The sequence below is a fragment of the Cheilinus undulatus genome, linkage group 6, assembly GCF_018320785.1.
Source record: "Cheilinus undulatus linkage group 6, ASM1832078v1, whole genome shotgun sequence".
Lineage (NCBI taxonomy): Eukaryota > Metazoa > Chordata > Actinopteri > Labriformes > Labridae > Cheilinus > Cheilinus undulatus.
Genome location: NC_054870.1, coordinates 35,883,495 through 35,897,862, shown reverse-complemented (window position 1 = coordinate 35,897,862; position 14,368 = coordinate 35,883,495). Strand labels below are relative to the sequence as shown.

At 40.5% G+C, this 14,368-nt stretch overlaps 1 protein-coding gene across 5 annotated transcripts in view; it reads left to right on the top strand.

The window, feature by feature from the left end:
- Nucleotides 1-13,744, top strand: part of dlg5a (discs, large homolog 5a (Drosophila)) — a 77,048-nt gene extending 63,304 nt beyond the window's left edge. For all 5 annotated transcript variants that reach the window (XM_041789332.1, XM_041789330.1, XM_041789331.1 and 2 more), the window contains 10 exons: nucleotides 639-803; nucleotides 889-1,072; nucleotides 2,624-2,772; nucleotides 3,376-3,546; nucleotides 5,874-6,064; nucleotides 6,160-6,303; nucleotides 6,508-6,635; nucleotides 6,795-6,904; nucleotides 8,044-8,153; nucleotides 10,410-13,744. In XM_041789332.1, the coding sequence (XP_041645266.1) occupies nucleotides 639-803; nucleotides 889-1,072; nucleotides 2,624-2,772; nucleotides 3,376-3,546; nucleotides 5,874-6,064; nucleotides 6,160-6,303; nucleotides 6,508-6,635; nucleotides 6,795-6,904; nucleotides 8,044-8,153; nucleotides 10,410-10,513 (1,456 nt within the window). In that variant the 3' untranslated portion in view covers nucleotides 10,514-13,744. The remainder of the gene's footprint in view (nucleotides 1-638; nucleotides 804-888; nucleotides 1,073-2,623; nucleotides 2,773-3,375; nucleotides 3,547-5,873; nucleotides 6,065-6,159; nucleotides 6,304-6,507; nucleotides 6,636-6,794; nucleotides 6,905-8,043; nucleotides 8,154-10,409) is intronic.
- The last annotated feature ends 624 nt before the right edge of the window (nucleotides 13,745-14,368 follow it).

The following is a 14,368-nucleotide window of genomic DNA, read 5'->3' as shown; positions in this document are numbered from 1 at the left end:
CTTTTGATATTTATTCATCTTGCTGTTACTATAAATACAACTATTTCATGTGATAATATGTCATTTATGTCTACAGTAGTACCATTTTCAAGTGCAGGACATTGTATAGCTTTTCTGTTTGTTTGTTTGTTTGTTTTTTTTACCTTTTTTTTAAAATTGTGATTACTTTTTTACATCGTTCTACCAGAAACTCAAATATAACCTTTTTGAAAAAAAAGAGCCATTTCTCACTGTGATACATAACATGCTATGAGAGTTGACCCTTTTGACCTTAAATTCAAGTGCATTTAAAGTCTCATCCAGAACACTTTGCTTTCTGTAACTGCATTTAGCATGACATGCTGGATTTGTTGGACACCAAGGGCGAACTGTGTACTTCGTCAAAACAGCATGATACCAGATTTTGACATTTTTGCTTGCTGTGGTTTTGTCATAGCCCAGGTTGGGAAAATACAATGTATGAAAAATCCCTGACCAGCAGTTACAATGTCATGGCCATATTTACCGTTTAAAAGCAATCATTCTAAATTATGGACTTTCTCTGTTTTTGTAAAGAACATAAAAACTAAACCCTTGTTTAATGTCATTTTACTAATGGAACTTAAACAATCTTTTTATGATTTTAATGCTTTGTGCAGCTCCCGTCTGGAGCCGGTCAGCACTCAGTCGACTCCCCAGGGGAGTGGAGCTGCCACGCCTGACAATCACTCCGCCATCGATACGCTCAGCGAGCAGGATGAGGGCACGCTCACCCCCTCCTCCAAACAGACCACGCCCACCACAAGCCCACACAATTTCATCAGGTAATAAAAACTTTTTACCCAAAGGAAAATGATCATCCAATCACGGTGTGAGATTACACTTCAGTAACTTCCTCTTGCTCTCCAGAATGCCGTCTGAGGGCAGCAGGAAGGTGGGTGAGCCTCGGCTTGTGACGGTGCGCAGGCCGGGGGTGGAGGTGGGAGTGATGCTCAGTGGAGGGAACCTGCGGGGTGTCTACATAGAGAGCCTCGATGAGGACAGTCCTGCCAGAGGGCCTGATGGGCTGCTCCCTGGGGATCTTATCCTGGAGGTGTGACATTTTTACGTTAATACACATGCACAATACTCGCCCTGCTACAATAGAATGACATTAAAGGAGACTAACATTGCCTTTCCTCAATATTCAACCCCCATATATTTCATGCTACAACATCACATTAAATCAGAATTTGCATAGTCCATAAATTCAGAGTGAGGGTATATGATATGTTTTTTAAGTGGTATAGAAACTGGAACATGATATGCTTTGACTGCTTTGCTATGATTATCATTTGACTATTTGTTAGTTTGTCATATGAAGAATGCAAGCAGGCCCTACATTATCAACAAAATATATCAACATTTTAAAATCAAATTGAAAAAAACAAAACAAAACAAAAAACAGCTGATTTAAGCAATATCACAAAATGTGTTGCAGTGGTTAGCATGTTGTCCTTCAGCAAAGGTCCCTGATTCAAATCCCAGTCAGAGAGCCTTTATATGTGACCTCCCTGTTTATGCTTAGGTCCTTTCTGGGCACTCCAATTCCTGGCTGAAGTCTCCAAAGAGGACAGCCTAGGTTTAAATCCAGCCTGTGTCTCCTTTGCATGTCGTTATCCACTCTCCAAAACATCTGACTCTCTCCTCTATCCTGTCTCTAAAGGCATAAAAGCCCCAACATTTTGTCTTTCTATCATATTCATGTTCATAGTCATATATCTTTAAATGTATCCTTAGACAGTCTTAAAAAAAGGTCATTTTCTCCTTATCATACCCCATTTCCTTCCAATCCAAGTTTTCTTGTCTATCACTCTGCTAGTAGTCATTTTAATTTTAATTCGGACTCAGTCTGACTGGGATAAGGTGAATACTTGTGCGCAAAAAGGTGATTTTGCAGGTTCAGCTTTGTGTGTACAATTTTTGGATACTTTTATTTAGTCGGATTGGGAACCAGCAGAAGGATCATTTTTAAGTAGGCGTTGTATTCACTTTCATAAATGGACTTGCTGTGGATTTTGTAAGACGGTAAAGACTTGTAGGCGTGCTATCAAAAGCTGAACTCTTGCTGTATAAGCTGTTGTGAAGCTTTGAGCGCTGTTGTTACTTTACACTCCAGCACTGCCAGAAGGAGCTGGCACTTCTCTCCTGCCTGTCATTATTCTCCATTGATCTCCTCCTCGTCTGCGTTCTCCCCCTCTCTCCACGCTGGGTGAGCCATCCAGAGCGCCGCAAACTCATAATAGACAATTCCTGGCATGCTCCCACTTAGCTCTCCGCCACAAAGGCTGTGCTCTCTGAATCGCTATGCAGCTTTGTCATCAGGCCGCACAGCATCAGTGTGTCCTTCAATCTCCCATCTTGTTTGGTTTTTTTCCTTCCCCCATACATGGCAGCAATCAATACTGCGACACTTTAATACAACTGAAAGCTTGGAGGAAATGTCGCTGTTTACTAGTGGAACCTTCACAGGCGCTGCAAATGATTTCACAGATGAGTGTAAACACTGACCGAATTTCTTGGCTCTTAACCTTGAGTTTGTCTTATTTTCCATGATATGTGAAGTTCACTTCAGGTATTTTTCACCGCCATGTCTTGTTTGCAGTACAACTCGGTGAATATGAAGAATAAGACGGCTGAAGAGGTGTACGTGGAGATGCTGAAGCCTGCGGAGACGGTCACAATCAAGGTGCAGCATCGGCCCGATGACTTCAACATGCTCAAAGATGTCCCAGGAGACGGCTTTTATATTAGGTACATGCACACTTTGCTGCATTTATGTGTTACAGCTCTCTAAAAGGATCACGCTAATTTTCCCAGCAGCCTCTTCCCTCTCTCTTGTCCATGCTGCTATATATAGAAGCACCACTGGAGTGCCTCTTGGACAATCTTTCTCATCTAACCAATTATGTCCCAGATCCAGCGTGTGACTGCAGCGATGCTAATCACACTATAAATTTAGGCGATCTAATCTCTCTGCACACACATCCATTTTTAGCACTCAGAGAAACAATGTATATGAATGGAAAATGAAGCTCTAAAATAGTCTGGTTTTATTGTTGGAAATCCATCTGAGTGTGTCGCAGCAGCTGCCGCAGTCACTTGTCATATAGGCAAGTGGGCTTGTGATGTCATCGGCAGTAAATACACTCAGACTGCCTGGCTGTCACAGATAGGCTGCTCAGAAAAGACTTATGAGGCTCCAACAAACAGGAGAAGGTTGTCAAAGGATTCTTCACACTTTCTTTATATCTCTGATTCTTTATCTCGCTCTCTTCTTCTCTGATTCTCAATGTTTCTGCTCCTAAGCTCCCTTTGTTAACTCCACCATCTATCTTTGTCTCTCTGTCTCACCAGAGCACTTTACGACCGGGTGGGGGAGGCCGAGGGGGACCTGAGTTTTAAGAAGGACGACATCCTGTATGTGGACGAGTCTTTACCAAAGGGCAGCTTCGGGACCTGGATGGCCTGGCAGCTAGACGAGAACGCACAGCAGATCCAGAGGGGGCAGATTCCCAGCAAGTACATGTGGGTGGAATATGCAGCGCACACTTACACACGTACATTTCTGAGCCGGTGGACAGTTTGTAACAGCTGTGACAACAATCTACGCCACACTGTGACAATGTAGGACCTGTATGTAATGTCCCAGCTTGTCAGTATGTTTCAAACTCTCCTCCTGCTCTTAATCAAAGGCCCCTATGTTCCCCTATTTTCTCAAGATAAGATTTAATATAAAAAGAACATCTCCTTTGTTAAATTATATGACTAACAAAGTGGTTCTGTTTTGTTTTGTTCTCATACTGAGCCTGAGGGGAAAACAGTACGCCACAATATATTCCAGGAATTGTTAGAATCATACAGACTTTTTTCAAGGTTTGTTCCGGTTTATCATTTTCCCAGAAGCCCCCTGGACCTGAGATGACCTCCAATTCAGACTAAGCTCCAAGGCTTTCAGAAAATGTTCAGGATTCGATTTATCATCACTTCCATAATACATGCTTAGCATGCATGAGAATGAAATGCCGTTCTCCTGAAACCATGGAATCATACAACAACAGAGATGTATATCTAAAAAGGCAGATAAAACAATTAATATTTAAGGCCAACATACAGAAGAAATTGTTGATGCAATTTTTAGCTCTATTAGTGCAGTAGTTAGTAAAGTGTGCGCTGTATTTTTAGGGCAATTCCCTGGCCCTACTACAGTTGGGAAAAAAATGATTGTCACCACAGTATGATTGCTCATGTATGCACACAAGCACTAGTGCACAACATGGTTTTGATGTACACTATATGAACAAAAGTATTTGATCACCTGCCCATTACACTAACAAGGACTGCTTTCCAAAATATTTTGCAGTGTTTTTGCGGTAATCTGTGCCCATTCATTCTGTAGAGCATTTATGAGGTCTGGCACTGATGTTGAACAAGAAGGCCTGGCTTGCAATCTACAGCACATTCCAGTTCATCCCAAAGGTGCTCGATGGGGTTGAGGTCAGGGATCTTTGTAAGACAGTCGAGTTCTTCCATACTGAACTCATCAAACCATGTCTTTATAGTCCTTGATTTGTGCACTGGGGCACAGTCATGCTGGAATAGAAATGGACCTTCCCCCAACCTGTTGCCACAATGTTGGAAGCATAGCATTGTCCAAAATGTCTTGGTATGCTGAGGCATTAAGATTGCCCTTTACTGGAGATAAGGGGCCAAAACCCTGAAAAACAGCCCCACACCACTATCCCTCCTCCACTTAACTTCACAGTTGACAAAATGCAGTCAGGCAGGTAATGTTCTCCTAGCATCCCAAACCCAGACTCAGCCATCTGAAACAAGATTTGCCACTCCACAGAACATGTTTTCACTGCTTCACAGTCTAGTGTCTTTGTGCTTTACACCACTTCATCAGAGGCCTGACGGGCTTGCATGCAGCTGTTTGGCTGTGGAAACCCATTCCGTGAAGCTCCCACCACACAGTTTTTGTGCTTACATTAATGCCAGTGGAAAGTCAAAACTCTTTAACCATGGAATCAGCAGAGTGTTGGCAACTTTTTAACACCATGTGCCTTGGCAGTCATTGACCCTGCTCTGTGATTTTACGTGGTCTTCTGCTTCGTGGCTGAGTTGCTGTTGTTCCTAAATGTTTCCATTGTCAGATAGTGTCACTTATGGGGATCAGGAACAAATAGCTAAAATTTACTTTGAGGCTTACCATGAGTTTTTGTAGGGTTCATAAACCGAGATACTGACCATTTTGTCATTGTTAAATGACTTTTAATCCTGTTTATAGGATCATCTAAGCTAATGAAATTACCATTAACACAGTGATTGAGAAAAAAACTTAAAAGCTCTTTTACCAAAGACAGAGAGTTTTGAAATAGCATACGATAAGTTCATGAGATCAAAGGTCACAGCTACTAACAGCTTTAGGAGTCGGGAGAGAAAAGGTTAAGACCTGTAGTATGGCCTGATAAAGGAAAAATTACCAGTTTACCTTTCCTCTGTTGTATAAGGGAAATGATCATTCACTACCTATTATAAAACCACATTTGGTATTCACTTTTAAATCCTCAGTAAGTTTGTAGGACTGACTCGATGCAGAGACCTATAACAATGGAGCCCCTTGCCTGCATCAGACCACCAGGCTCACTTACAGGATCCTGGGCTTAAATACTTTTTGTGGGAGACCCAACAAAATATTTGCTCCAATCTGAAGGGAAAAAATAGTCTCCCAACACCTGAAATAAAGTTCTTAAAGTAAAAATGTTTAGCTAACAGTCCCAAAAAGGCTTGCTTTGTTGTGCTGTATCATACACTGGGCTCCTCCTTACTAATTATATGTGTATGTGTTTTAGGATGGACCAAGAGTTTTACCGCAGGCACAGCGTAACAGATATGAAGGAAGACTCCGGTAAGACTCTGTCTGCAGCTGCCCGCAGGTCCTTCTTCAGGAGGAAACAGAAACACAAACGCAGCAGCTCCAAAGACAGCAAAGAGATGGTGGCCCTGGATGCCATCAGCACAGACTCCATCCCGTTCCTGGATGGTGAGAGGAGAGATTTTCATGTTCTGGATTTAAAAAATATAGTACAAAGCCTTAGCTGAGAAACATTTGATTCATCTGTGTGTTTTTAATATCAGACTGTGTGAGCCTGGCATACCAGCGGGTCCAGAAGGTGGACTGCACATCACCCCGGCCGGTCCTCGTCATTGGGCCTCTCACTGACCCTGTCAAGGAGATGCTGGTCAAAGAGTCTCCTGGGAAGTTCTGCAGATGTGTACTGGGTGTGTTCATCTACTCCAAATGTTCATGAAGGGAACCGTGCCTTTACCTTTTCAGAAGATGTTCCAGCATTCAAAATAAGACTTGGTAACTTTTTGTAGTTTTTAATCTTCCTTTATTGCACATTACCTACTCGTTTCTCTCTCTCTCTCTCTCTCTCTCTCTCTCTCTCTCTCTCTCTCTCTCTCTCTCTGTCTTATCTACAGAGGTGATGAAGGCATCTCAGCAAGCCATCGAACGGGGCGTCAAGGACTGCCTCTTCATCGACTACAAGCGCAGAAGTGGCCATTTTGATGTGACCACTGTTGCTTCTATAAAGGAAATAACAGAAAAGGTATTAGACGGTGTTTTTCTGCCTCATCAGAATTTATTAAAGAGATAAGAGCTGCTTCAGTTTAACTTCCTGTTCAAGATAAGCCTTCTATAACGATGCACTTCAATATTATAATTCAATCTATTAAATACAAGCAATTTCCTCTTGTTTTGGATGCAGGGTTGTCACTGTTTGCTGGACATCGCCCCGCACGCCATCGAAAGGCTCCACAGTGTTCACATTTATCCTATCGTTGTCTTTGTCCGCTACAAAAACGCCAAGCAGATAAAGTAAGTAGCAACATGTTTCCTTATGAAAACTGCAGCCTCACTGTCAGTTTAGTGAATCACACATAGTCCACTTGATTGAATGAACAGACAGTATTTAATTACAATCGAGTCATTGCAAAGAATAACCCAGTGATATTGTCATAAACTGTAAGTAAAATCTGTACTAGAGCCCTGCGCGGGACTGTTTTCTTCATCCCGCTCCCGTCTGCTCCCACTGAATTTCTGACCATTACCGCCCGCACCCGCAACATGTGTTTTTCACTCCCGCCCGCACCCGCAATGTGTATGTTCACTCCCGTCCGCACCTGCAAAACCCTGAGAATTCATGCCCGCACAGTAATAGGGATGCATTGATTTTGTGTCTTCTCCCGTCCCGCAGGAGAAAACACGTCATTTTATAGGCCATTAATAGAAATTCAAACCAGGTGTTGTTCCGCGGTAAAGGGGAAACAAAAGTGTCACGGAATACATCAAAAACAAAAATCAGTGCCTTGTGCAAAAACGGGCCAAGAAGATCATGTGAGTGCAAACAACCTATTAATCTAAATGATTAAAAAAGAATCAGCTGCAGAGAAGCACGCACAATCGCCCATCGACGGAGAGCATCCCTCTCCCTCACTCTCTCTCTGAGCGGCAGCTGTCAGTCAAATCTGCTGCGTTTCAGCACCAAGGACAGCTCATTTAGCCACTAAGCATAAACATCAACGTTCACAACACAAAAGCCCACTTTTTCAGTCGAAATAATTATTTATGAAACTGCACTTGTCTTGCCATTTAGTATTCAGTTGTAGAGATAAATTTGTTATTCCATCAGAGCTTGTCTGCAGAAACAAAACTTGTCAGACTTGCCTTGTTTTCTTTTTCTGTTGTAAAGACCTTGTTTGAGCTTCTTTTCTACATCATATGTTGACTCCATCATCCTGTCGCTAGGCCACATCCTGATCCTGCAGTGTTTTTTTTACCCTGCCCACTCCTGCCCACAGCAAAGTTCAAACCGCCTGCTCCCACGAGATTTGTGTTGGGTCCCGCAGGACCCAATCCCAATTCAGTCCTCTAATCTGTACCTCCATACCTAAGCAAGGGTAGCCATTTGCCCATTTTGTGACAATCAAATGACTGAGTCATGTCTCTTTTCACAGGGAGCAGAAAGATCCTGTTTATCTGCGGGACAAAGTATCTCAAAAACATTCCAAGGAGCAATTTGAAAGTGCACAGAAGATTGAACAAGAATACAGCAAATACTTCACAGGTTTGTTCCCAATCATTATTTAATGATACTGGTTGTATTTAAGTAATGGAAGTAGACACAAATATGTTACCAGCTGGGTTATAGACCCTTCTCTGTAGCTTGGGGTAAATTTTGTCCAACAGTCAGTTATTTTAATTTACTATATATATCACTATATTTAGACAAAATTGAGTGCATATTAACCTCATTCACAGAAGCTCAAAAAACTAAGTTCATGTTTAGATGTACAGAGCAGAATTTTCCCCCCCAAGACCCTGACTTTTTCCTGCCAGCCTCCTTGTATTTCCTCTGTGTTGTCAGAGCTGATGTGTGAATGCAGCAGAAATGTCCATTAACATTCCCAGCAGGGGTGGAGGCTGGGTTGATTTTTATTTAATAATGCCTGCACAAGACCATTGCCCATTGGTTCTCAACTGGTGGGTCAGGAACCAATAATGGGTTGCAGAGCTGTTTTCAGGTTGGCCTAATGCAGGGGTGTCCAAACTGTGGCCTGGGGGCCAATTGTGGTCCATTTTTGATTGGCTCGTGTGTCAAATTCTAGAAATAAAATGAAATATGACCCAAATTTGAACACAAAGCTTGTGCTTGGCTGTATTGTACCTTTTGCTTTCAGCAGAAGGCAGTGCTTCCATGTTAATTCTGTAAACAAACATTTTGACCAGAACAGTCTATTGAATTAAGTATTTTGTGACTAATTGAATACAGCACTGTAAAGGAAAAACATACTGGCCACCAAAATAATAACACAAGTTTGATTTATAATGCCCTGATGGATTACAAAGGCTAATAGCAGTACCAATGGTGTTTTAGAGGCAGAGCCAGTAATAGCCAGGGCCAACCAGGCCCCCTTGAAATCTGATTGGCCTTCCTAAAATCCTTAAAATGATTGGCCAATAGCCTTGTCAGCCATTAACTATCCATTTAAGCATACCTAATCACTGAGCATATCGTAACCATCATAATATTGGTTTTACTAACTTTACTATCATCAAGGTGTGGCGTATGATAATGGCCCCACCCCCATCCTTATATTTTTGTATGCGGCCCTGCAGTGTACAGAAGCCCTTAGTAGACATAGACCAAGAGCTTGACAGTAGCATCCACCATTTGTGGGTGGATTTCAGTAGCAGTGAGTATGCAGGAACTTGTACTTGCATCTTTAGCAGGTTGAATTTAGCTGTTACAACCAGTGCTTCACCATAACTGTGCTTGGTAGGTGGTAGTACCAGTGTTGTTTTTAATAAAACAACCAACTGCAATGAGGCCAATTTGCACGTAAAGGGGGCAGTTGTCCCCCAAGTGCCCCAGCCTGTGCACTAATGTGTGTTTGCACAAATTTTTATTTGAATTATTTTGTGTGTCTCCAGGGTGCCGACTTGTGTCTTTTCAAATATTTACAGCTGATAAAAGCAGATTTTATAGCTAAAATTTCAGTTGCAAATATCTGTAGAAATATTCTTATCTGCTTATGTGATAGTTTACTTTTAAGGCCAATACCCATATCATACCGATGACATTGTGCATCCCTAGTATCTAGGTAACCTGACAATGAATACTGGTCAATGTGCGGACAAATTTTTGGTTATAATTTTACTGGGAGCAGCCAAGAAAGCAATCACAAGGACATGATGCAGACAGGATCCTCCTTCTCTACGTCTCTTGATGAAAATCATAGATAAGATTTACGTATTAGAGAGATTCACATTTTTTCTGAGGATTCAACAGTCAGAATTTACAAAGAAATGGGAAAAATAGACTACTTTTAAGACTCTTCAAAATTAGTTTGTTTGTTTGTTTGTTAGTTTGTTAGCAACATAACTCAAAAAGTTATGGTTGGATTTTGATGAAATTTTCAGGAAATGTTAGAAATGGCATAAGGAAGAACTGATTAAATTTTGGGAGTGATCTGGGTCACTGTCTGGATCCAGGATTTTTTTTTTTAAATGATTCTTTACTATTAGGAGATAAAATACAATACAATACAATATAATAACTTTATTTATCCCCAAAGGGAAATTCATTTGTCTGGGTCTCATCTGTTTATGGTAGAATTATATAGTCTTATTGCTGATGGTATGAAAGATCAGATAGGGCTAATGGCGGAGGTCTGCGCTCTCCAAGTGCTTTTCTAGTTTTATCTGTGATCTTCAAGTTTTCTTTTCCAAAATAACATGAGATACAAGTCTAAAAAATAATCTCTGTCTTCGTCCTTGCATTGTAATAAGCTCTCCCTCTGTTTTCTCCTTTTCTTCCCAGGTATTGTCCAGGGCGGCACCCTCCCTTACATTTGCACTCAGATCATGACTATAGTTGATCAAGAACAAAGTAAAGTCCTGTGGACTCCACTCGGCTGCCCCTAGAAGAGGCTGGCTGCCACTACAGGAAGCTGCGGCTTTCATTTCCATTCCCTGCAAACACTAATTAACCCTTTCACACTATACCAATAGGTACACTGCAGTGAGCTAGTTCTGTAAATTATTGATATTTTTTTATTTTGTCTTTGTTATGGTTTATAATCAGAGCCTCCTTTTACTTCTGATGAACTCCGGAGCAGGTTTCGTAGCACTGGATCTTGATGTTCAAAGTTCATTCAGTCTTCCCTAAGGGTTTCTGGTGGTGTATTTGTAATGCTGCATCGTAAAGCGTCCTGTTTACAGTCAAAAGACAAGTCTAACTAACTATCGGTGTTCAATATTAGCTTGAATGCGTGTCCCTCCCCCATGTGAACAGACACCTCAAACACTAATGAAGTTCAGCCACTTTGACCCACTCGTGTACCAGATGATATTGTGGTTTCCCTACGATTATGCACCCATATGTCGACGACTGACAACTAATTATGTGAGTTTGTTTTTGTGCGTGTGTGTGAGTGAGAGAGATAAAACATTGAAACTGACAGTTTGAGTTGCATTGAGTTGTTTGTTGGCATGATTAAGATGCTATAGAAATGGAGTGCTAGGATCAGACATCACATTCCTCTTGTGGCGTTTCATCACAAAAAAACTTGCAAACCTCTTGAAGTATGTAGCTGTGGTCTTTACCAAACCCGACTGCCAACAGTGACGGCCTCATAAAACACACCGATGTTTGCTCTATGCATTTTGTTTCTATAGTAGCCGGGCGTGTGGACGGTTCATGGGCCTTTCTGAAGTGCCTTCGGAGAAGAAGCCTGATCTCAAACCAGCCCCTAGTCACCTGGCCACGATATTGGGAGAGTCTGTAAGGCTTCACTACAAGATTTAATGCACCATTTAATCAATAATAGGTCTGATCTCAATCTCCACCCTAAGCACTGAACCCTCACGGGCTTTAATGGCGTCACATGTGCAGTAGGAGAGAGTTTGAGGGCTCACACAAATATTAGTAGAACACTATCATGACATTACATGTTACCTGGAGCAGGATGAGCCTTAAATAATGAAAAAGCCTGGTAGCACCTTATTTTAAAGGGCCTTAATTACCTTGTAATTTTGTTGTAATAAATGTTAAATAGCTAGTAGTTTCTCAAGAATAAGGTGTTAATTACCTTGTAATAAGCTGGCATTTTACCAAGTAGTAAATCTGTAATATTAAGGAAGTATTTAATAATGTATTGATTATCAAGCAATTCCTCCTGTGGCAGTTCTCTGGTAATTCAGTGGTATTTTACTCTAACCCTAGCCCTTTAACCCTTACCTTAACCCTCGCCCTTGTAATAAGGCAATTCTCTGGTAATTAGGTGGTGTTTTACTCTAACCTTAGACATCTAACCTTTACCTTAACCCTAACCCCTGTAATATTGTGGCAATTCTCTTGTAATTAGATGGTATTTTACCACCAGTATTTTGTAGAAATAAGATGCTAATGCTCTATGTAAGTTGCTTAATAGTTCCAAGGCAGTTTCTTTATTTTGGTCCATTAATTAAAGTGAGTCCTTCCTGAATAATTTCCAAGTATTTTTTAGGGTTAGGTTAGGGTGAAAGTTGCCACATTATTATAAGGAATTCCTTTATGATTAATAGATTATTACTTGGTAAAATGCAAACTTATTACAAGGAAATTACACCTTGTTATGGAGAAATTACTATAAAAATACACTTATTACTATGAAATTACTAGGTAATTAGGGCCTACTAAAATAAAGTGTTACCATAAAGCCCACTCCTAGTATGTAATTGTTTTTCAAAATGATTTTAAGCACACTTGAAAAGCCCAGAAAAGCTTTAAAATGTCTTTAAAAAAACAAGAGTAATAAAGAAGGCTGTGTCACTTTTACTAATTTGAGTTTTCACTTATTCTCCACGCTAGCTATGATGAAATGCAACCTTCTTTTTTAAACTGTCATACTGCTTCAATATACAGGCATTTGCTTATGTTTAGCAGGCGATCATGTCTTTCACATCCTAAACTTTGCAATAAATCCAAGGCAAGTCCGACAGGAAAGTATGCAAGTGTGCAGACTCGCATTTAGTACACAATCTGCCATCAGGAAGTCTGCATCAGAGCCTTCGTACACTTGCTGTAAATGCGCTACAAAGTCCGTGAGTCTGAGCGTGGAGATAGGGATTCACCCACAGGCTGGGTGACTCAGGAGCTGTTTTGAGATCAGTTTTGTGTTGAGCGCATGACAATGGCGAGGTTTAGAGGGTAGGCCGAAGCGGCGGCCAACGGGTTAACTCCTCAGAATGCACTCCAGGGCTAGACAGACCACTGTGTAACTATCATTCTATCTCTTTAACATATATTTAACAACCATATAGAGTATAACATATACAGTATGCAGATACATCTGAGAAAAAAAAAGCAAATATATATAAATATATATTACATGTATTTTCACTAGGTTGTACGCCTAGGATTGTCTGGCGGTCGAGTCATGTCTTAGCAGGTATTAGCATGTTTTTTTTTTTTTTTTTATTCTTTTTTGTTATTTTCTTTTCGTGGTCGGTTTGTCAGTCACTTATCAATGTACTCATTAAAAGAGACACTATGAAGCAAAATTTGCAGGGTAATATCTGTAAAGGATTTTCCTCTGATCTGTTTAAATGTTAGTGACTTTTGTTATTTAATTGTATTTTTTATTCAGGAGGTGAAAAATATTGACAAAAATATTCAGCCCTTCCTCAAAAGAAAACCATATCCTGAATCTTTATTGTGCCAAAATTCACTGAGTCAACTTTATCCTTTTTTTTAATTTCTGTTTTGCACTTGTTTATCTGTTAACCTTAAACATGTAACTGTTCTTAGGTTTTCAGTAGACTACAATAGGTACTATAATTTCTACTGAAACTAATACACCTTTATATCGCTTACATCAGTTCCTTACATTTCATTGATGGCCTTTTTTATTTTGATTAGAAAAAAAAAGGATCACTTCTTATTTGAATTCTTAAAAAGGGATCTATTCTTGCACAGTTTTTCAAAGGAAAATTAGTCCAAAAGTTTGACTTATTGGGCTAAAGCAGAAGTAAAGTGTAATGTTACTATTTTTCTGACTAGATAGCATAGAGAGAGAGACGGATACAACGTGAAATGCTTGTATTTTTAGTGAGGGTCTAGTTACCAGGTACTGATTGAACTTTTCTTTTATTAAAAAGAATGTGATTTGTATGTTGAGACATTAACATGAGAATAAAACTCATTTTCTGTATCACTACACAGACTCAGACTCACTTTTTGTCGCTTTACTCCCACACCCACATCTATTTTTTATTCATAACATGTTTTTTATGCAGAGATGAAAGCAAAAAAGTGCACTTTTTTGGCAATGCTCCAGTGAAATGTAATGCTGTCCTTCAGAGATGTGTAAGAATGGAAGTGAATCCATTTTGCTGAAAGCAGCAGTAAACGAAGAAGTGGCAGATGAAATGGCCATGAGTTGAGCTGAGATAAGGTGGAGTGACAGTATCTGAGAGCAAGATAAAGACGTGGCCTTGCTGCAGTATTAAAGAAGCAGCTGCACACACTCTCTGGTTTATGCACAGAAGCTCTACCTGTTCCTCTGCAGCACTTAGTCATACATCATGTTTACAGCTTGACAGGTCGGATGTGTGCCGTCTTCATCCTAGAACATTAAGTCAGTGATAACATCATTAGAAACAGAATTCAGCAGAGCAGGTTTACATCACAAGAGCTGAACATCAGTAAATGGTATCAGCTTGTATAGTGGAGAGTGGGGCAAGATGGGCCACTTTTTACTTGAGGTGTCTTTTATGACAGCAATGTCTATAATAAAA